Consider the following 21064-nt stretch of genomic DNA (forward strand, 5'->3'; position numbering starts at 1 on the left):
GAGGAAGGGTCCCTCTGGAGATGCCAGGCTCCTTGTCAGATGCTTTCCTTTCTGTAAGTGGTCAGCATCTGTAAAAGAAAAGAAAAATGACATTAATTTTGGGAAGGTGTTCGCTGCTTTGTGAATGAGAAGATGTGAGTTAACAATAATATGCAGCCTTTCTAATCATCAGCATATCTGCAGACATCTAAAGCTCACAGTTGTGCAAGTGCTTCATCCCATTACCAGCATGAACTTGACTGATGTTCATCAACCTCTCCGTCTCTCACCACCTCGCCAGTGTATCTGCCCAGCTTCTTCCACATGCCAACTGAGGGGCCTGATGCTACCCATTCCTCCACTTGTGGTAGTCCTTTCCCCCTGGTTGTGGCTATGTTTCTCCTTTGCAAAAAAGACAAAGGTCATGATTTTCAAGAGGTTTTCTGAGCGGGTTTTCACAGCGATTTGGCCCTCCGTGGTGAAAACCTGGTCGCAAAGTTTAGGTAAGATCCTCAGGTACGTGTTTGCGGTGGCGCTTCCACGTAACGCTGGGAAGAAGTGCGCCAATGTGCAACGACTCCGATTGCGTTTGCATCGAGTTTCGGCACTCTCCCGACCCGTACGCCGTGCCCAGAATAGCGACAGGTCAAACCTGTCATAAATGTTTTTGGAAAGTTTCCGCTCCTCCCCCCCCCCCCACCCCCGCCCCGCCCTCCCAAGGCCTCTCTCACAGCGTAAACGACCCCGGACTAAAGTTGCTGAAACTTGTGTTTTGGACCGAGAATAATTGTGGAATGCTTTCTTTACCAACCCTGGCGCAGACCCCAAAGGCCTAAAGTTCGACCTAAAAAGAGTAGTGCAGCGAAAATGGTAATTTTCACGTATCACTACCGTTTTCGCCGAAAAACCCTAAAAGCCGAAAATCTGGCCACTGGATTTAGACATGCTACAGACTAATTCACAATGGTCTAGAAAGCCCACACTATTGTCTGTTTACCTTCAGGGTATAATCAGTGCAAGTAACTTTTATTGGCAGAAAAATGGGCAAGAAACCGTTTATGCCGGTTTTCTGCCTTAAAATCAATCCCCCCGAATTCCCGAATGCATTTTGTCCCTTCCCACGACCTACTTGCTGAGTTCCCAGTGAGCTCAGTTACATATATTACACTGAGAGTCAGTCGTACTGCAGCTCTGAATTTGGATGAAAATGGGTGCTCCTGAATTTCTGTCCTGTTTTGTCTTATAAGACATTTCATCAAACATTTAGAAAACATATAGGAAATATGGTACAAGTACAGGAACATTTATCAGAATAGTTTCATCAGAACATTAATAGATATAACAGAATGGATAATACCGTAGATAGTTTGAGAAAAAATACGTGTAATTTACTCACTAAAGTGTCTTTACTTGCAGATGCCTGGGAGAGAAATGCTCCAGTGCCGGGTTGTCCAGTAACTGTTCACAGATCTAAAAGTATTTCTGAGTTGGAAGATTGTATGACTGAAAGTGTTGATCTGCCTGGAAGTATACCAGACATGAAGGAGAAATTTGACCATTACTCATCATGTGCTGTTAGAAACACTAACATTGATGAAAAATCTGATCAGAGTAAGTTCACTTTACTATACTTATACAGGTATTTTTGAAAGATTGTTAGAGACTTGAAAGTAGAAAAGAAATAACAAAACTAAAAGACATATCTCAAAGGAGCAATGAGGTCAATTTTCGCCTTCACTGCCTGGGCACTAATCTGGTGGAGTGAGTCGCCCATCTGTTACCATAGAAGCATAAATCATAGATGTTTACAGCACGGAAGGAGGCCATTTCGGCCCATCGTGTCCGTGCCAGCCAACAAGAGTCTATCCAGCCTAATCTCACTTTCCAGCTCTAGGTCCGTAATCCATCAGGTTACTTCAAGTGCACATTCAAATACTTTTTAAATGTGGTGAGGGTTTCTGCCTCTACCACCCTTTTAGGCAGTGAGTTCCAGACCCCCACAACCCTCTGCGTGAAGAAATTTCCCCTCAAATCCTGTCTAAATCTTCTACCAATTACTTTAAATTTATGCCTTCTGGTTGTTGACCCCTCTGCTAAGGAAAAGAGGCCCTTTCTATCCACGATATCTAGGCCCCTCATAATTTTATACACCTCAATGAGGTCTCCCCTTAGCCTCCTCTGTTCCAAGGTAAACAAATCCAGCCTATACAATCTGTCCTCATAGCTAAGATTCTCCACTCCCGGCAACATCTTCGTAAATCTCCTCTGTACCCTCTCCAGTGCAATCACAACCTTCCTGCGATGACCAGAACTGCACACAGTACTCTAGCTGTGGCCTAACCAGTGTTTTGTACAGTTCAAGCATAACCCCCCTGCTCTTGTATTCTGTGCCTCAGCTAATAAAGACGAGCATTCCGTATGCCTTCTTAACCACCTTATCTACCTGGCTTGCTACCTTCAAGGATCTGTGGCCATGCACTCCACGGTCCCTTTGTTCCTCTACACTTCTCAGTGTTCTACATTTAATGTGTATTTCCTTTCCTTGTTAGCCCTTCCCAAATGCATTACCTCACACTTCTCCAGATTAAATTCCATTTGCTCACCTGACCAGTTGATTGATATTTTCCTGCAGTCCGCAGCTTTCTTCTTCATTATAAATACACAGCCAATTCCAGTATCATCTGCAAACTTCTTAATCATACCACGTATATTCAAGTCTAGATCATTAATGTATAACCTCAAAAAGCAAGGAACCTAGTACTGAGCCCTGCGGAACCCCACGAGAAACATCCTTCCAGTCACACAACCACCCATCAACCATTACCCTTTGCTTCCTGCCTCTGAGCCAATTTTGGATCCAACTTTGCCCTGGATCCCATGGGCTTTTACTTTCGTGACCAGTCTGCCATGTGGGACCTTATCAAAAGCTTTGGTAAAGTCCATATACACTACATCATAAACACTGCCCTCATCAACCTTCCTGGTTACCTCCTCGAAAAATTCAATCAATTTAGTCAGACATGACCTTCCCTTAACAAACCTGTGCTGACTGTCCTTGATTAATCCATGTCTTTCTAAATGAGGATATATCCTGTCCTACATAAGAACATAAGAATTAGGAACAGGAGTAGGCCATCTAGCCCCTCGAGCCTGCTCCGCCATTCAACAAGATCATGGCTGATCTGGCCGTGGACTCAGCTCCACTTACCCGCCCTCTCCCCATAACCCTTAATTCCCTTATTGGTTAAAAATCTATCTATCTGTGACTTGAATGCATTCAATGAGCTAGCCTCAACTGCTTCCTTGGGCAGAGAATTCCACAGATTCACAACCCTCTGGGAGAAGAAATTCCTTCTCAACTCGGTTTTAAATTGGCTCCCCTGTATTTTGAGGCTGTGCCCCCTAGTTCTAGTCTCCCTGACCAGTGGAAACAACCTCCCTGCCTCTATCTTGTCTATCCCTTTCATTATTTTAAATGTTTCTATAAGATCACCCCTCATCCTTCTGAACTCCAACGAGTAAAGACCCAGTCTACTCAATCTATCATCATAAGGTAACCCCCTCATCTCTGGAATCAGCCTAGTGAATCGTCTCTGTACCCCCTCCAAGGCTAGTATATCCTTCCTTAAGTAAGGTGACCAAAACTACACGCAGTACTCCAGGTGCAGCCTCACCAATACCCTGTACAGTTGCAGCAGGACCTCCCTGCTTTTGTACTCCATCCCTCTCACAATGAAGGCCAACATTCCATTCGCCTTCCTGATTACCTGCTGCACCTGCAAACTAACTTTTTGGGATTCATGCACAAGGAAAATCCCCTCCGTGCCTTTCAGTTCCGCGCGGAGGGGTTTCCTGTACGGGCTGCTCCTGCACACCCTCAACTTTGCCATCCTCGCCGGCCGTCCGGACACGCCATGGCGTACCATCTTGCCGTCCGGAGGAGGCGGGGGTCCCCGATGGAGGGCACTCTACGCAGGGGTCCTCCCACTATTCATCGGGGACTTGGCCTGGAGGGTGGTGCACGGAGCAGTGCCGTGCAACAAATTTTTAAGCTGGTTCACGGACTCCCAGGCCGCCTGCAATTTCTGCGGTCTGGAGGAGTCCGTGTTCCATGTTTTTTATGGAATGCACAAGGTTGCAGCCCCTGTTTTATTATTTGAAGGGGCTGCTCCTGAAATTCTGGCTGCACTTCAGTCCCACTCTCCTGATCTTTGGGCACCCTGTGCGGAGGGGAGCGGGTAGGTCCGAAGGCCTCCTCGTAGGACTGCTCCTGGGCACGGCCAAGGGTGCCATCAGCCGGTCCAGGCAGCGGGCGGTCGAGGGGGTCGTTCAACCTGACTGCCTGCCTCTCTTCCGCTCTTACATCCGGTCCAGGGTGTCCTTGGAGATGGAGCACGCGGTGTCCACCGGTACGCTCGCGGCCTTCCGCGAGAGGTGGGCACCGGAGGGACTGGAGTGCATCATCACGCCCGGCAACCAAATTTTAATTTGATTTTACGTTTTAAAGTTTAATTTGTTTTAATTGCCGGTACTTTTAGTGTCCCCCTCTCCTTTTATAGGGGGCACTGGAAAAAGGAAAAATTTGATTTTAGTGCCCAAAAAAAAAACCACAAAAAAAAAAGGGCCTTGTAAATGTCTCGTGTGTGTCATCCAGGTCGGGTGGCACGGATACATGTTTTATGTTTTGCAGGTAGACTCTAAAAGAGTTTCATGCACAAGGACCCCCAGGTCCCTCTGCACCGCAGCATGTTGTAATTTCTCCCCATTCAAATAATATTCCCTTTTACTGTTTTTTTTTCCAAGGTGGATGACCTCACATTTTCCGACATTGTATTCCATCTGCCAAACTTTAGCCCATTCACTTAACCTATCCAAATCTCTTTGCAGCTTCTCTGTGTCCTCTACACAACCCGCTTTCCCACTAATCTTTGTGTCATCTGCAAATTTTGTTACACTACACTCTGTCCCCTCTTCCAGGTCATCTATATACAGTTGTGGTCCCAGCACCGATCCCTGTGGCACACCACTAACCACCGATTTCCAACCCGAAAAGGACCCATTTATCCCGACTCTCTGCTTTCTGTTAGCCAGCCAATTCTCAATCCATGCTAATACATTTCCTCTGACTCCGCATACCTTTATCTTCTACAGTAACCTTTTGTGTGGCACCTTATCGAATGCCTTTTGGAAATCTAAATACACCACATCCATCGGTACACCTCTATCCACCATGCTCATTATATCCTCAAAGAATTCCAGTAAATTAGTTAAACATGATTTCCCCTTCATGAATCCATGTTGCGTCTGCTTGATTGCACTATTCCTATCTAGATGTCCCGCTATTTTTTCCTTAATGATAGCTTCAAGCATTTTCCCCACTACAGATGTTGAACTAACTGGCCTATAGTTACCTGCCTTTTGTCTGCCCCCTTTTTTAAACAGAGGCGTTCCATTAGCTGCTTTCCAATCCGATGGTACCTCCCCAGAGTCCAGAGAATTTTGGTAGATTATAACGAATGCATCTGCTATAACTTCCGCCATCTCTTTTAATACCCTGGGATGCATTTCATCCGGACCAGGGGACTTGTCTACCTTGAGATCCATTAGCCTGTCCAGCACTACCCCCCTAGTGATAGTGATTGTCTCAAGGTTCTCCCTTCCCACATTCCCGTGACCAGCAATTTTTGGCATGGTTTTTATGTCTTCCACTGTGAAGACTGAAGCAAAATAATTGTTTAAGGTCTCAGCCATTTGCACATTTCCCATTATTAAATTCCCCTTCTCATCTTCTAAGGAACCAACATTTACTTTAGTCACTCTTTTCCGGTTTATATTTCCGTAAAAGCTTTTACTATCTGTTTTTATGTTTTGCGCAAGTTTACTTTCGTAATCTATCTTTCCTTTCTTTATTGCTTTCTTAGTCATTCTTTGCTGGCGTTTAAAATTTTCCCAATCTTCTAGTTTCCCACTAACCTTGGCCACCTTATATGCATTGGTTTTTAATTTGATACTCTCCTTTATTTCCTTGGTTATCCACGGCTGGTTATCCCTTCTCTTACCGCCCTTCTTTTTCACTGGAATATATTTTTGTTGAGCACTATGAAAGAGCTCCTTAAAAGTCCTCCACTGTTCCTCAATTGTGCCACCGTTTGGTCTGTGTTCCCAGTCTACTTTAGCTAATTCTGCCCTCATCCCACTGTAGTCCCCTTTGTTTAAGCATAGTACGCTCGTTTGAGACACTACTTCTTCACCCTCAATCTGTATTACAAATTCAACCATACTGTGATCACTCATTCCGAGAGGATCTTTTACTGGGAGATCATTTATTATTCCTGTCTCATCTCCTTCATGATCTTTTCTAATAATTTTCCCACCACTGAGGTTAGGTTGACTGGCCTGTAGTTACTTGGTCTATCTCTTTCTCCCTTCTTAAACCAAGGTATGGCATTAGCAGTCCTCCAGTCCTCTGAGGATTGGAAAATGATAGTCAAAGCCTCTGCTATTTCCTCTTTTGCTTTGATTCGCTTAACGGCCTGAGATACATTTCATCCGGGCCTGGGGACTTATCCACTTTTAAAGCTGCTAAACCCCTTAATATCTCCTCTCTTATTATGTTTATTTCATCGAATATTTCACACTCCTCCTCCTCGATAGCAGTGTCTGCATCGGCCTTCTCTTTTTTGAAAATAGACGTAACGTATTAAGAACCATACCTACATCTTCCACCTCCACACACAGATTACCCTATGGTCTCTAATAGGCCCTACCCTTTCTTTAGTTATCCTCTTGCTCTTAATATATTTATAAAACATCTTTGGGTTTTCCTTGATTTTACTTACCAAAAATTTTTCATGCTCTCTCCTTGCTTTCCTAATAATCTTTTTAATTTCACCCCTGGACTTTCTATACACCCCTAGAGGTTCTGCAGTATTTAACCCTCGCTATCTGATATAAGCCTCCCTTTTTTTCTTTATCCTAACCTCTATGTCCCTCGACATCCAGGGGGCTGTAGATTTGTTAGTCCCACCCTTTTTTTTTTAAAGGGCACATATTTGGCCAGAACCCTCCAGATCTCCTCCTTGAATGCCTCCCACTGCTCTGACAAGTAGCTGTTTCCAGTCCACTCTGGCTGAATCACCTTTCAGCTTAGCAAAGTTGGCTTTTTCCAAATTTAGAACTTTTATTCCTGGTCTATCCTTGTTCTTTTCCATAACTACCTTAAATCTAACTGAATTATGGTCACGAGTACCTAAATGCTTTCCCACTGATGCCCAGCTTCATTCCCTAAAACTAAGTCCAGAACCGGCCCCTCTGTGTTGGGCTTTCTACATACTGGCTAAAAAAGTTCTCTTGAATATATTTTAGGAATTCTGCACCCTCTATACCCTTCAGACTAATTTTTTCTCAGTTAATATTAGGATAGTTGAAATCCCCTACTATTACTGCCCTATGGTTTTTGCACTTCTCGGAAATTTGTCGACATATTTGCTCTTCCATCTCCCTCTCACTGTTTGGGAGTCTATAGTACATGCCCAGCAGATCGCCCCGTTTTTGTTTTTCAGTTCAACCCATATAGCCTCGTTTGATGATCCCTCTAACATATCGTCCCTCCTCACAGCTGTAATAGTTTATTTAATCAATCCCGTGACTCCCCCCTCCATTTTTACCCCCCTCTCTATCCTGTCTGAAAATCCTGTAACTAGGAATGTTGAGCTGCCATACCTGCCCCTCTTTTAGCCATGCCTCTGTAATAGCTACAATATCATACTCCCAAGTGTCTACCTATGCTCTCAGCTCATCTGCCTTATTCGCTATACTCCTTGCATTGAAGTATATACCATTTAGTACAGCCAGACCTCCCTATTGACTACTTTCTAGTCCTTGTTTCCTCTGTCCTTCAAATTCACGTTCTACATTTTTGCTTTCCAATTCCAGCTTTATTTCCCTCCCTCCTGAATCTATTCTCAGGTTCCTATCAGTCTGCCAAGCTAGTTTAAATCCTCCCCAACAGCACTAGCAACCTCCCCTGCCCCCCACTCCCCCACGAGGATATTGGTCCCGGCTCTGTTGAGGCACAACCTGTCCGGCTTGTACAGGTCCCACCTCCCCAGAAGTGGTACCAATGCCTCAGAAATCTAAAGCCCTCCCTCCTGCACCATCTCTCCAGCCACGCATTCATCTGCTCTGTCCTCCTATTTCTGTACTCACTAGCTAGTGGCACCGGGAGTAATCCGGAGATTACTACCTTTTGAGGCCCTGCTTTTTAATCTCTCTCCTAGCTCCCTAAACTCTGCCTGCAGGACTTCATCTCTCTTTCTACCTATGTCATCGGTACCGATATAGACTACGACCTACAGGGTGATCTCCTGGACTAGTTTCGATTGCCTGGATGGGTCGGAGAGGAATTTTTCCAGATTTTTCTCTCCCTAATTTGGCCTGGGTTTTTAATCTGGTTTTTGCCTCACCCAGAAGATCGCATGGCTCCGGTTGGGGTGGATTGTAGAATGTTTTGGTATAAGGGATGTCGCAGTTGTGGTGAGGCGGATTGGTTGGGCTGGGTGCTCTTTGCCTTTCCTCATTGTTCATAGGTTTATATGTAATCTTTAGGGCTGCTGACCAAGGGCCGTGTGGCTGTTTGTCAGCCGTCGCGGACACGATGGGCCGGAATGGCCTCCTTCTGCGCTGTAACTTTCTATGTTTCTATGTTTCTACGACCTCTGGCTGTTCACCCTCTCCCCCCAGGATGCTCTGCAGCCGCTCGGTGACATCCTTGACCGTGGCACCAGGGAGGCAACATATCATCCTGGAGTCATGTCTGTGGCTGCAGAAACGCCTGTCTGCTACCATACTATTGAATCCCCTACCACTATAGCTCTTCCAGTCTTCTTCCTACACCCCTTTGTAGCTGAACTATCTGTGCTGCCGTAGACTTTGCTCTGGCAGCACTCCCCAGAGGCACCATCGCCCCCACCAGTACTCAGAAGAGAATACCGGTTGGAGAATGAGATGGACTGGGGAGTCTCTTGCATTACCTGCCTAGTCCTCCTCTTCTGTCTGGCGGTCACCCACTCCCTCTCTGCCTGCACACTCTTAAGTGCAGGGTGACCACCTCTAGAAACGTACTATCCACGTAACTCTCAGTCTCGCAGATGCACTGCAGTGACTCCAGCCGCTGCTCAAGCTCCGAAACGTGGAGCTCGAGTTGGTGCAGCTGGAGACACCTCCTGCACACATGGTCATCCAGGCTGCGCAAAGCATCCAGGACTTCCCACATGCCATAGGATGTGCAGTCCATGGGAATGAGCTGCCCTGCCATCCCTCTAATTATACTCGGAACTATGAAGCAGAAATAAACTCTAAACTTCAGCAAAACACACCCAGCAGCTACTCAGTAAACAGCTGGTTTAATTAATTAAGTTTTTTAGATAATAAATATAATTTATCTATTTAATTGTGGCTCCTAACTTACACCAATGCCCAAGGTTTTAAAAAAAGAAAGGGTAAAACTCACCAAGCAACTGGCCAATCACTTGCCTGCTTGGCTGTGATGTCACACTTTGATTCTTTTTACTTTTTATCTCTTACCCACGCAGGTCAGTTTGGCGCTGCTGCAGATCGCTCTCCCCGATCTCCGGCTCTCCTGCTGTGTGACGCCTTTGTAGTCCCGCACCGGTGAGGTCTCGCGATGTTAGGTCGCTCCTCCCGATCGGGTTTTCATTTAATTGATTTGCACGATGTGGTTTTGGATGATATGGAAGTTCTGTAAAGGACAGACATTCCACTCCACCAGACTACTACACAGGCGGTGAAGTCAACATTTTACTCCAATATTTTAGTATGGTGTCCTGCAAGGTACTTTAGTGATGAAACTCTACCATAGTTTAGAGCTAACCCAGGTGCCAAATGTTCATTAATTTGTGTTTGCTCGCATTAACAAAGCATCTGTTAATTTTTGCCCAAAATCCTAAAATTCCTTATCAGATTGAACCAGCTCAATGCATGTTAACCAACAAACCTGCCATTATTGTTTTTGTTTTGGTTCGCTAAGGGCTTTTTAAGCACTAATTAAAGGTTAATGTATAAATTTGCTAATGTAGCCTTCCTGCCAAATCATGTTAAAAATTCCCACTTTAAAAATGGTGCTAAGGTAGTGGAGAGAGTGACGCAAAGCAGGAGACATCGAACAAAGTGATTCAGTTGTTTCAGTCCACACTGCGGCATACGGCATCAGCAAATCTCATTATTCTGGTCATGTTGGAAGAGCAGGAGGATAATCAGCAGCTGAGATAAAGCAGGGAGGTTTTTTTTTTGCTTGCAATATGTCAAGTACAATGAGACTTGATGGTGAGTGAAAACAATGTTCCATACAGCTTCAAAAATTTAATTTTAATCCTTTGCATATCTACTTCACTCTGAGTGGTTATGACCCAGATAAAGATTTGCCATCCTCACTGGCACCCTTAATAATATTGTAAGGTTACTTTGTAAAAATGTCAGCTTTGCATATTGAAATAAAATCAACATTTCCAAGGCAGCATGTGTAGAGCAGATGTCCGAGCTGCCAAAGTCTCATCAAGTAGTAATGTGTGAGGAGGCTACCCGATATTCCTCTCTGTACAGCTAGGCCATTCAGGTGTTAAATCATGGAGCACTTTTTCACACAAACGGTAATGGAAATCTTGAACTCACTCCCCAAAAAGGCTATGGATGCTGGGTCAATTGAAATTTTCAAGACAGAGATTAAGAGATTTTTCTTAGGTAAGATTATCGAAGGATATGGAACAAAGGTGGGTAAATAGAGTTGAGATACAGATCAGCTATGATCTAATTGAATGGTGGAACAGGCTCAAGGTGGAATTGTCGATTCCTGTCCCTATGTTACTCTGCCCGGGGAATACTAATAGCCTAATAAATTCAATGGATACAGAGTAAGATCTGGGTCTACATTTTACAAAGGAAGCCACTGATAAATGGTATCATTTCTTAGAACCAGATCTGTAGGCATACAGCACCATAAGGTCCATATTGCCAGTAAAAGTACAACATCAATTAACCATTTTGCCCTTCCAGGTAAGGGTCAGTCAATTTGCTTTTCATTGCTATATTGCTCAGATCACATTTGTTCTATTTTACCGTGATGGTGACTACACTGAATTTAGCTCCATGATTCAGCAACAGGAGAGGCTGATAAGCTTTTATATGGGGGCAAAATTGCCCTCTGCCCCAAACGGAGCAGATAATTCGAATTAAATGAAGATTCTCTGCCCCGATCCTTGGGGTGGAGAATAGAGGGATTTTGCCCTCTTTTCCTGTGTGATTTAGTCGGGGTGGTGTTTCGGACGGCTCAGGGGAGGAAGTGGGTTGGGAACGGGACGGATGGTGGGCAGTGTCATCACGCCGCATGGACGTGCCACGTCATGCTGGCGCATAGCTACGTCCCTCCCCTTCAGTTAAAGGGGAGGGCTGCTGCGAGCTCTGCAGCCACTTTAGTGGCGTCCACTGGGCCACCAGGGAGGATTTCGGCCGGGCCAGTGGCCCAGCACCCAAGACGGGGTGCCGGGCAGCCTGTTGACGGCCCGGCCAAACCCGTAGCCGCCATTGTTGGGCCGACTTCAGAGTTGTCTGACAATTAAAATAAAATGGCGGCCACGGTGGATTGCCCTTCCCTTTAAGGGCGGATGCGCCGCCCAGCCACTGGCAGCTTCCCGCTGGGCAAAGCTGTCGGGGATACTGACTGGCGGCTGCTCCGCTCCTGCAAGGCAATTTCCCTCATGGGATGGAAAAAGGTTGCCACCGGGCGGGTTGGAAACTCGTTTCCACTGCTCCTGGCCTGGGGGCAATTTCTGATGGGTTGGCCAATCCGCCTGCCCCTGGTTGGAAAGGCCTTACTGCTGTATTACTGCCTCAGGCAGTAATGGACCTTAAGGGGGGGGTAATTTTGGCCCCTAGCCCTTTTAGTGTATGGGACAACCATGTACTTCACCCATATAGTCATTCAAGTACCCATGTGACATCCTACGGTGCACATCAACAGAAAAAAATACCATTCACAGATGATCAAATGGTGTGTGACCATCATTAAATAATCCTGGATGTGAATCCCCAGTCTTCAGGACCTCCAAAAATGCCCCTGTCTTTAGAGAATCATGCTGGAGTGAGTTGGTGGAATAGTACAGCATAAGAAGGAAGAGGAATTCAAGGAGGATGACAAGGAGCTAACAGAAGCAGAGCAGCCACTACAAGAAGCAACCGTGCTCTGTCAGGCTAGGGTTAAGGAATCCTTTCCTAAGTCTACCTTTATGTTTCATTAGACATATTTTCTATGTTTTTATAACCAATCTTGCATTATTAATACTGTTTGATTTGAAAACATACATTTAATAAATAACTACAAAGCTTAAGATGATGTGTGTGTCTTTACAAAAAAAATGATGGTTTGCTTACTGTGATGTGTCATAGTGCTTCATAATGTGTTATTAGCAGTGCACTGTGATTTTTCTGTGATATTACTCCTATATGATGTACTCCTATATAATGTAATAATAAAAGGAGTAGGTATGGAGAATTCAGAAGAGCGTTTCTGTATGCTGCATTGGGATGATTCTGACTGAGTGCCTGAAATGCCTATAATGGCTCTGGGGATCTGATTCAAGGACTTCTTTCTGACATTTATGCAGTTCCTATGCTTCGATCTCCAGATTCTTCTTGCAGTGTAATTCTGCATGACAGCGCAAACTCTGCTTGATCACAAACTTGCAGACCTTTGAATCCATCATTCATGGTTCTCTGGCATCTGACTTCAAACAAACTAAAACCAGTCATTATTGTGTCTTGGATTTTGGATCCTAGCACCTTAATGGCATCAATGACAGCATTGTTGAAGATCCTTAACTGAGAGATGGTGGTACAGCCCTGAGGCCAGGAAATGGAGGGAGAAGGCCTTGTCAAGACCTCATAAGAACATAAGAAATATGTGGTGACGCACATGCGCAATGACGTCACTACCGCTCCGCTGCTGACTGACACCAGACTGATTCCAGAATTGGGGGATTGTCCTATGTGGACTAGGCCCCTTGAGGCTGCTCCACCATTCAATAAGATCATGGCTGATCTTCTATCTCAACTCCACTTTCCTGCACTATCTCCATATCCCTGGATTCCCTTAATATACAAACATCTAGCGATCTCTGTCTTGAATATCCTCAATGACTGAGCCTTCAACGCCCTCTGGGGTAGAGAATTCCAAAGATTCACCACCCTCTGAGCAAAGAAATTTCTCCTCATCTCAGTCCTAAATGGCTGATCCTTTATTCTGAGACTTTGACCCCTGGTTCTAGACTTCCAAGTCAGGGGAAACATCCTCCCTGCATCTACCCTGTCAAGCCCTGTAAGAATTTTGTATGTTTCAATGAGATTATCTCTCATTCTTCTAAAATCCAGAGAATATAGGCCTAGTCCACTCAATCTCTCCTCATAGGACAATCCCCCATCCAGGAATCAGTCTGGTGAGCATTCGTTGCACTCCCTCTATGGCAAGTATCTCCTTCCTCAGGTAAGGAGACCAAAACTGTACACAATACTCCAGGGGGTAGAAATTCACCCCCACCAGAAACCTGGCACACCTACCGTTTTCCAAGTGTTTTTACCATCACGTCAGACAAGGCGGACTCTTGATCCATTTTCAGCTCTTTGGCAATTTTTTTGGAGCGGAACGGAATCCGGTCATAATGGGGGTGGAAGTACAGCGGTAAGTACTGGTGAGGTACAGAAGTGTCAGTCAGCGGCAGAGACGACACTGCGTGTGTGCGTCACCACGTCTCTCCCCTCATTTAAAGGAGAGAGAATCAGCGATTGTTTAGGTTCGGCCCACTGGGCCACCAGGGAGGGTTTCAGCTGGGCCAGCGGCCTGGCACCCAAGAGCGGATGCCAGGATGTATGTTAGCGGCTCGACCGAACCCAGGGCCATAATTATCCAGCTGATCGAAAAAAAAATAACATGGTGGCCGTGGCAGTGTGCCCTTCCCTTGAAGGGCCGCCACGCTGCTGTGGCTCACACAGTGAAAGGAAAATGCACCGATAGAAAAAGCTAGCGGGGGCATCACATGGCGCATCGTGGATTTTCTCACCTAAACTTCACGGGGGGTGCCATGTAGGTGCAGGCAAGCGGCGGTGCACACTTTGATGACGCGCTTTGGACAGTCAGCAGCAGTGGGGCGGAAGTGGGGACTGCCAGAAAATTCCCTGAGGTGAATTTCGATCGTGGCGGCCATTGGGCCGGAAGTTGACGGCCGCTTGACTTCGCCGCCTGGCCGCCGCTTTCTGGCGGTAAATGGCCTTTTTGGGAGGCTGAATTTCAGCCCCCAGGTGTGGTCTCATCAGAGCCCTATACAATTGCAGTAAGACGTTTTGACTCTTATACTCAAATCCTCTTGTAATAAAGGCCAGCATACCATCTGCTTTCTTAATTGCTTGCTGTACCTGCATGTTAACTTTCAGTGATTTGTGCACAAGGACACACAGATCCCTCTGAACACTAACATTTCCCAATCTCTCACCGTTTTGAAAATGCTCTGCTTTTCTATTTTTCCTACCAAAGTGGATAACTTCACATTTTTCTATATTATATTCCATTTGCCATGTTCTTGCCCACTCACTTAGCCTGTCTATATTCCCTTGAAGCCTCTTTGAATCCTTCCCAACTTACATTCCCACCAGGCTTTGTAACATCAGCAAACTTGGATATATTACATTTGGTCTCCTCATCCAAATCATTGATATAGATTATAGACCTCTTCTTCCTTCATTTTGCAAACAGCACTTACCTGCTGAAAACATTGGTCTCACTGCAGCCAGTTGGGAGTCTCCTCTTGGCAACGGGCAGGAAAGATCTTCTTGGTGGCGGAAGTCCTGCCAAGAGGTGCAACAGATTTGACCATCAATCTAGGGACCTAACTTAAGACCTGAGGAGGTTTCAGAGGCATGGATAGAAATCCAACCCTGCTGAATTCGGCCCCAAAAGAAGAGAATGCAGTCCAATATTTGGGACTTTATTGATGATCAAACTTTTGAAGTGATTTTTTTGAAAGACCAATCATGGTTGATACCGCCTGTAAAAACTCATTTTTGTTTTAGTTACGCAAGTCACACCTCCTAAAGAATCCTTTATGAAGCGATTTGGTGTAAGAATAAAACAGATGTCACCCTTCAAACAATTAACTGCACGAGAAAGGAATGACAGTGCTTCAAATGAAGGTACTTACGTAAATTACATGATGGTCACATATCAGTTTAAATTTTAGTGTGCTTAAGTTGTCATTCATAAGAGGTTTGAAGAACCTTGAAATATAGGGCCAGAATTTGCTATGCAGGGTATCTAATGGTGTCTGCCGTTAGTTAGACCTGCTCCTACACCCTTCAGCTCAACATTTTTTCCCCACAAAGTTGCTGAAAGTGTGAGCTTATAAAGGCGCAGCGAGGGAAACAGGGCATGTGGGACCTGAGTGAACAAGGCAACCAACAGGTATCGCCTTAACCAATGAGATTTAAGGATTGGGAAATAAACAGAGGAAGGACTGAGAAGGAAGATGAATTCAATATCAAATCAGGTACAGAAAGAGAAATAAAAAGGGTGAAAGAAAGATTGGCGAACGAGAGAGAGAAAAAAGAAATAGCAAAAAATAAATGTATTTTTAAAATCTTCCCAAAAAATTCAAAACCTGAAGGAATGAGACTCCATACTTGTAATAGTTAAGTTTCGGTACCAAAGAGGCAGTCATTAACACTTATCAGGTCATTCGAAGGGTGCTTGGTTGGAGATAACCTTGCAACCCTCTGGAGCAACTTTATAGAGCTGATTCTTCAACCTGCAGTCGGAGCTATTTACTGAAATAAAAACAGAAAATGCTAGAAATACGCAGCAGTATCGGTGGTGAGAGAAACCGAGTTAACGTTTCAGGTCGATTAACTTTCGTCACAACTGGAAAAGGTTCGAGACGTGCTGAATTCTAAGCTTCCTGCTCTTTCCCTGCATTTTTAAAATTATTCTTCATGTACTTATATAATTCCCTCGTATGTTTTTGTCCATAAGAATGACCCATTATCTAGTTGATGTGCTAATGCAGCCACTGTGCAAACTCTTCCTTTTATTTGTTCCGACAGGTTTCTACTTAGCGTGTTAGCCACAGTCCAAATTTTCTTTCAGTCAACATCAGAAATACTGAAGGGAGCACTTTACCTCTAAATCATTCAGGCTATGTAAATTATTTATTTACTATCAGAGTGCATATTTAAACTTTACTTTGACTCTTATGTCCAATTATTTTCCACGGCTTCTTGCTTTAACAATATAGTTGATTCCCAAGAATTCCCGATATAGTGAGAAGAAATTTATGATATTTAATATGCTTTATAAAATGTGATTTACAACCCACTTTGTTAATGGGATAGAACACTATCCTAGATTAAGTAATTTGAATTTTAGATAGGCTACAGTATCAGATCACAATTTTTTCTTTCCTTTTTCTGACAACTGATCGATGTCCTGTGTTGTTGTACATAGTAAATTGGAGAATATGATATCTCCCTCTTGCCTCTCTCTCTTTCCTTTGTGTTGTTTAAATCCCTTTATAGCCTTGCCATTCCCTTTCTCTGTAACCCTGCACACCCCCCCAACCCCCACCCCCAAACTCTCCGTTTCTCTGATTCTAGTCTATGGTGCATCCCTCCCTCCCTTCATCCCACTATTGGTAGCCATACCTACAGCCATCTAAACCCCACCTTCCCTAAATCCCTTCGCCTGTCCACCTCGCTCTCCTACTTTAAGACTCCCCATAAAATCTATCTCTTTTGAACAGCTTTAGGTCAACCTTCATAATATTTCATTTCTTAATAGCATCCATTTTTGAAGCAGCCACTATGAAGCGTTTTGAGACATTTTTCTATGTCAAAGTTGTTGTGTCCTTAGATGCTCTAATAAGGACTCCATGAGGCAATGTGTTGTACTTGAACTGTAGTGACCTTAGTCCTTTATTTGTTAACTCCAGAGTGAGGATCACACTTGGTGATCTGCCTTTTATACTAGGCCAGGCACACCTGTACAGGTAACCTACAAGTCTCCCACTGCAGTGCTCTCTGGTGGCACACCTTGAGATAGTACCAACAGTAGCCATGTCTGATACATGACATCACTTCCCCCTAAGCCTTTAGTGCAAATCGCCTCTGCATTGACTGTGCTCTGGGCTTGGCTCTATCTGATTGACCCTTGGCAGGTCGTTTTAATCTTGGGTGAGTGGTTGGTGCAGTAGAGTGCTGGTGGTTGCTGTTTGTGTGTGTCCCTGACCATTCCATTCTCCCCCCCGCCCCCTCCCCCCCACATATAGATTATGCCGGAGGCTCATTGCATTCATATACATTCAAGTTCAGAAAAACAAGGTTACATTACATTCGATTAGTGAGATACATATCGATGCGGTGATCGGTGCGTGAGGACAAACTAGTTCCAGAACTGCTGGATGATGTCCCTGCAGTCTGGTGGCGACGCGGTGCCCAGTGCTGGCAGCGGGAACCCGGTTGGCTCGAGTTGCCTGCTCTTGGGGCTGTTGCCGTGGTTCCTAGCGTTGGGCAGGTTCACAGATGCCTGTGACCTCCCTGTCCTTTCTTTGAACCCTGGGTCGCTGCTGCTCCCTGAGGAGCTGTCGTCTAGCAGTGCACAGGGAATGGCTGACTCACTGGCCTGGGCGCTGTTTGGTTTGGGATCCTGGCTGGTCCCGGTCCCCTTTGGAGGAACTGTAGCAGGTGACCCATCGTTTACGGGTATGGCCTTGGTGGCGACGGGGTCTGGGGACTACGCCTCAGCACAGTCTGCTCTTTCAGGCTCGTGGCGGTTGGTGCCATCGGGTGCCTAAGAAGTGGAGCCGTTCAGGGGCAGGGTATCGATACCGGTGCCGTTGCCCTGCTGAGGTTGCTTGCTCTGCAGTTCATGTGTGTTGGCTGCTTGTGGCCATACTCCATGGTGCATAACTCTGGTTCCCGGGACAAAGGCTACAGCATTGGGTACCTTGCTGGACCTGTGTGCTCCCAATGGGTGTCTGCCCGCAGCATTGGCTGCGTGCAGTTGAAATCCTACATCGCACAACTTTTCATTACTTATGGTGGATACTCTGTAGCTCCGATCGCGATCGCGTGACTTTTCATCGCTGGTTGCATGTACACAATTCAGATAATCAATTACACATTTTACATGATCGCGTGACTTTTCCTACATATTGCATATACATAACTCTGATCATCAGTTACACATTTTGTCTCTCACTTACAGTTGCTATTACATTGCTTGAGTGTGTGGAACTTTCCCTTTAATTGTAGTAGGTTGTAGGCCTTCTTTAAGAGAGCCTTGCTTGCTTTACCCCAATCCTCTTCTCCGTTTGGTGCCACGTGTTGCTCCATTAGCACCTCACCTTGTGGTTTGGGCGCCATCTTTCCTCCATCCACAATGTCGACTGCGGTGATCCTCTTCTCCCCGGGTTTTGCCACCGAAGCTGGGAAGTTGCCTTTGGATCCGATTTATCTTCCTCCGGAGTCCTGCCACTGGAGCCTGGAAGGTGCGTTCGGGTTGTCTCAGCGGGATCATCTCCACGCAGTCATGTTGAGCGGTCTATGCCTCGGGTGCTGCACTGGTCTGCTCTCTGGTGCCGGGTCCACCCTCATGTGAGGGCTTGCTATGCCTCCGACCGCGGAGGACATCAATTGCTGGAGGGTTGAAGTCTTCCCACTTCCAATAGATCTTCTCCATCCACCTTCTGCTGAGCAGCGTTGGTCCATCACGTGCAACAATCCACAGAGGTAACTTGTGTACCGTGCCATCATGGAGTACCTTTACATGTGCACTACCAACGACTGGGATAATTTTACTGGTGTAGGTGTGTAACTTTGCCTGAACCGGGACCAACTTGGGTCGTTCAGCTTGATTGTCCCATAGCCTCTTAAAGGCTTCTTGAGTCATTACAGACTGGCTCGCCCCCGTGTCCACCTCCATGAAGACTGGAACACCATCAATCTCGACTTCCATCTTCATCAGGGAACACTCGGTGGTGCAGGTAAACATGCTATGTACCTCATCGTGGGGCTGAGTTGCCTCTCTGCCTATCGTTTCATAATCCGTGGTGGATTCATGGCCATATGCAGACTCTTCATCGACACAGTGAGTCATATTTCTCTTACACATTGACTGGAGGTGGCTCTTTGTGCTGCAGCCTTTGCATACATAGTCTTTAAAGCGGCACTGGTGAGCCCTGTGATTCCCGCCACAACACCAGCATGGAGCTACTCGATTAGCCCCCCTCGGCGGACTCTGAGTTAAGGGTCTCGGGGGCCTGTTCTCTCTTCCCTGAGAGGGTTCGCACTCTATAGTCCAGCCTCTAAACGGCGCCAGTCTATGCACAGTACTTGCCGGGTTTGAGTCCTGAGGGTGAGTCATCTGCCTAGAGCCACAGGTCGAGGTCATGAATGCCTGGCTCACGGAGATGGCCTTCTGCAGTGTGACTGTGGTATCCACCGACAGTAGCTTGTGAAGAAGGCCCTCATGACCAATTCCAATGACAAAAATGTCCCGCAGCGCTTCGTTGAAGTGGTTGCCAAACTCGCATGGCGCTGCCAGCCTTCTGAGGTCCGCGGCGTATTCCGCGATTTGCTGGCCTTTGGCCCGTCGGTGGGTCACTATGAGGATGCTCTCCTTGGGCTTGAGTTGCTCCTGGATCAGGGTTACGAGCTCTTGTACGTCTTGGTCGTTGTCTTCGCTGGTGCCAGCAAGTCCCTGACGAGGCCATAGACGGTGGGCCCACAACTGGTTAGCAAGATGGCTCTGCGCTTATCAGCTACTGTGGCTGGGTTGTCTCCTGCCAGGTCGTTTGATGTGAAGAAATGTTCGAGCCTCTCCACAAAGGCGTTCCAATCATCACCATCGGCGAACTGCTGCAACGTACCAAGGGTAGCCATTTTCCCGTGAAAGTTCGTAATCTCGTCGCCAATTGTTGTGTCCTCAGATGCTCTAATAATGACTTCACGAGGCAATGTGTTGTACTTGAACTGTAATGACCTTAGTCCTTTATTTTTTAACTCCAGAGTGAGGATCACACTTGGTGGCCTGCCTTTTATACTAGGCCAGGCACACCTGTACAGGTAACCTACGAGTCTCCCACTGCAGTACCCTCTGGTGGCACACCTTGATTTTGTACCAACAGTAGCCATGTAGGATACATGACAAAAGTCACGATATAAATGCTATAGTTCTTTCTCTCTCTGCCTCTTCTCTTCTGCTTCTGTCTGTATTTTTCTCTTTCTCATCTGCTTTTCACTCCCTAATTCTTCCCTTGGCTTTCTCTCTGTCTTCTGCTACTATCTTTGTATTTTTTTTCTGGTTTCCTTCAGGGTGGGAGATGGTGGATGGTAGGTGAAAAGGACAGGAACAGCTGGTCATTGCAGGTTCCATTTAGTGTGGGACTTGTGGAAAAAGTGTGCTTCCCTTCCCATTTCCTCATTCTCCTCACTCTCCCCTCTCATTCTATCCCCTACCCCTCAAGTTTTCTACTACTCCCACCCTTCCTACCAACCACTCACTCATTTTATTACTTCTACCTCTTCCCCTTTGAACTACCAATTCAACCCCTTCATCATCCCCTTCCTCTGGTTCTCTTGTCACTCATCTCACCCTTAACTCTCCATTCACTTTCTCCCCACTTTCACTCGCTTTCCCCAAGAGTAGGTGGCAAAAGGTCAGAGATCCTTTCACCCTCAGCCTGGAGCCTTTCACTTCTCTGCCTGACCACTTTCCAACAAAGAGGCATTGTTTTCATTCAAAATGTAACTTTCTTACTTTATTTAAGAATAAATCAAATTAAAATTAGTAAAGACACTTGGGATGATTTTATCTGTGGCTTTGAAGTGTGAAATAGGGCAGTAGTGGCCTGAGAGTGCACTTGGCCATTTATTGCTCCGTGTATGATGGAAGGCTCTCATATACACACTCACACCCTTCACACGCACACACTCTATTTAATCCTACTGCCCTGCTGGAAGGAGAGGGGTTGAG

The 21064-nt window shown here is 45.8% G+C and overlaps 1 protein-coding gene across 1 annotated transcript in view; it reads left to right on the forward strand.

Annotated features, from left to right (window-relative positions):
- The window catches only part of LOC139265678 (uncharacterized), a 187037-nt gene that overhangs the window by 38987 nt on the left and 126986 nt on the right, over window positions 1-21064 (forward strand). Inside the window, exons 3-4 of the mRNA XM_070882902.1 lie at window positions 1396-1590; window positions 15112-15231. Of these exons, the coding sequence (XP_070739003.1) occupies window positions 1396-1590; window positions 15112-15231 (315 nt within the window). The remainder of the gene's footprint in view (window positions 1-1395; window positions 1591-15111; window positions 15232-21064) is intronic.

This window comes from Pristiophorus japonicus, chromosome 1 (assembly GCF_044704955.1).
Source record: "Pristiophorus japonicus isolate sPriJap1 chromosome 1, sPriJap1.hap1, whole genome shotgun sequence".
Classification (NCBI taxonomy): Eukaryota; Metazoa; Chordata; class Chondrichthyes; family Pristiophoridae; genus Pristiophorus; species Pristiophorus japonicus.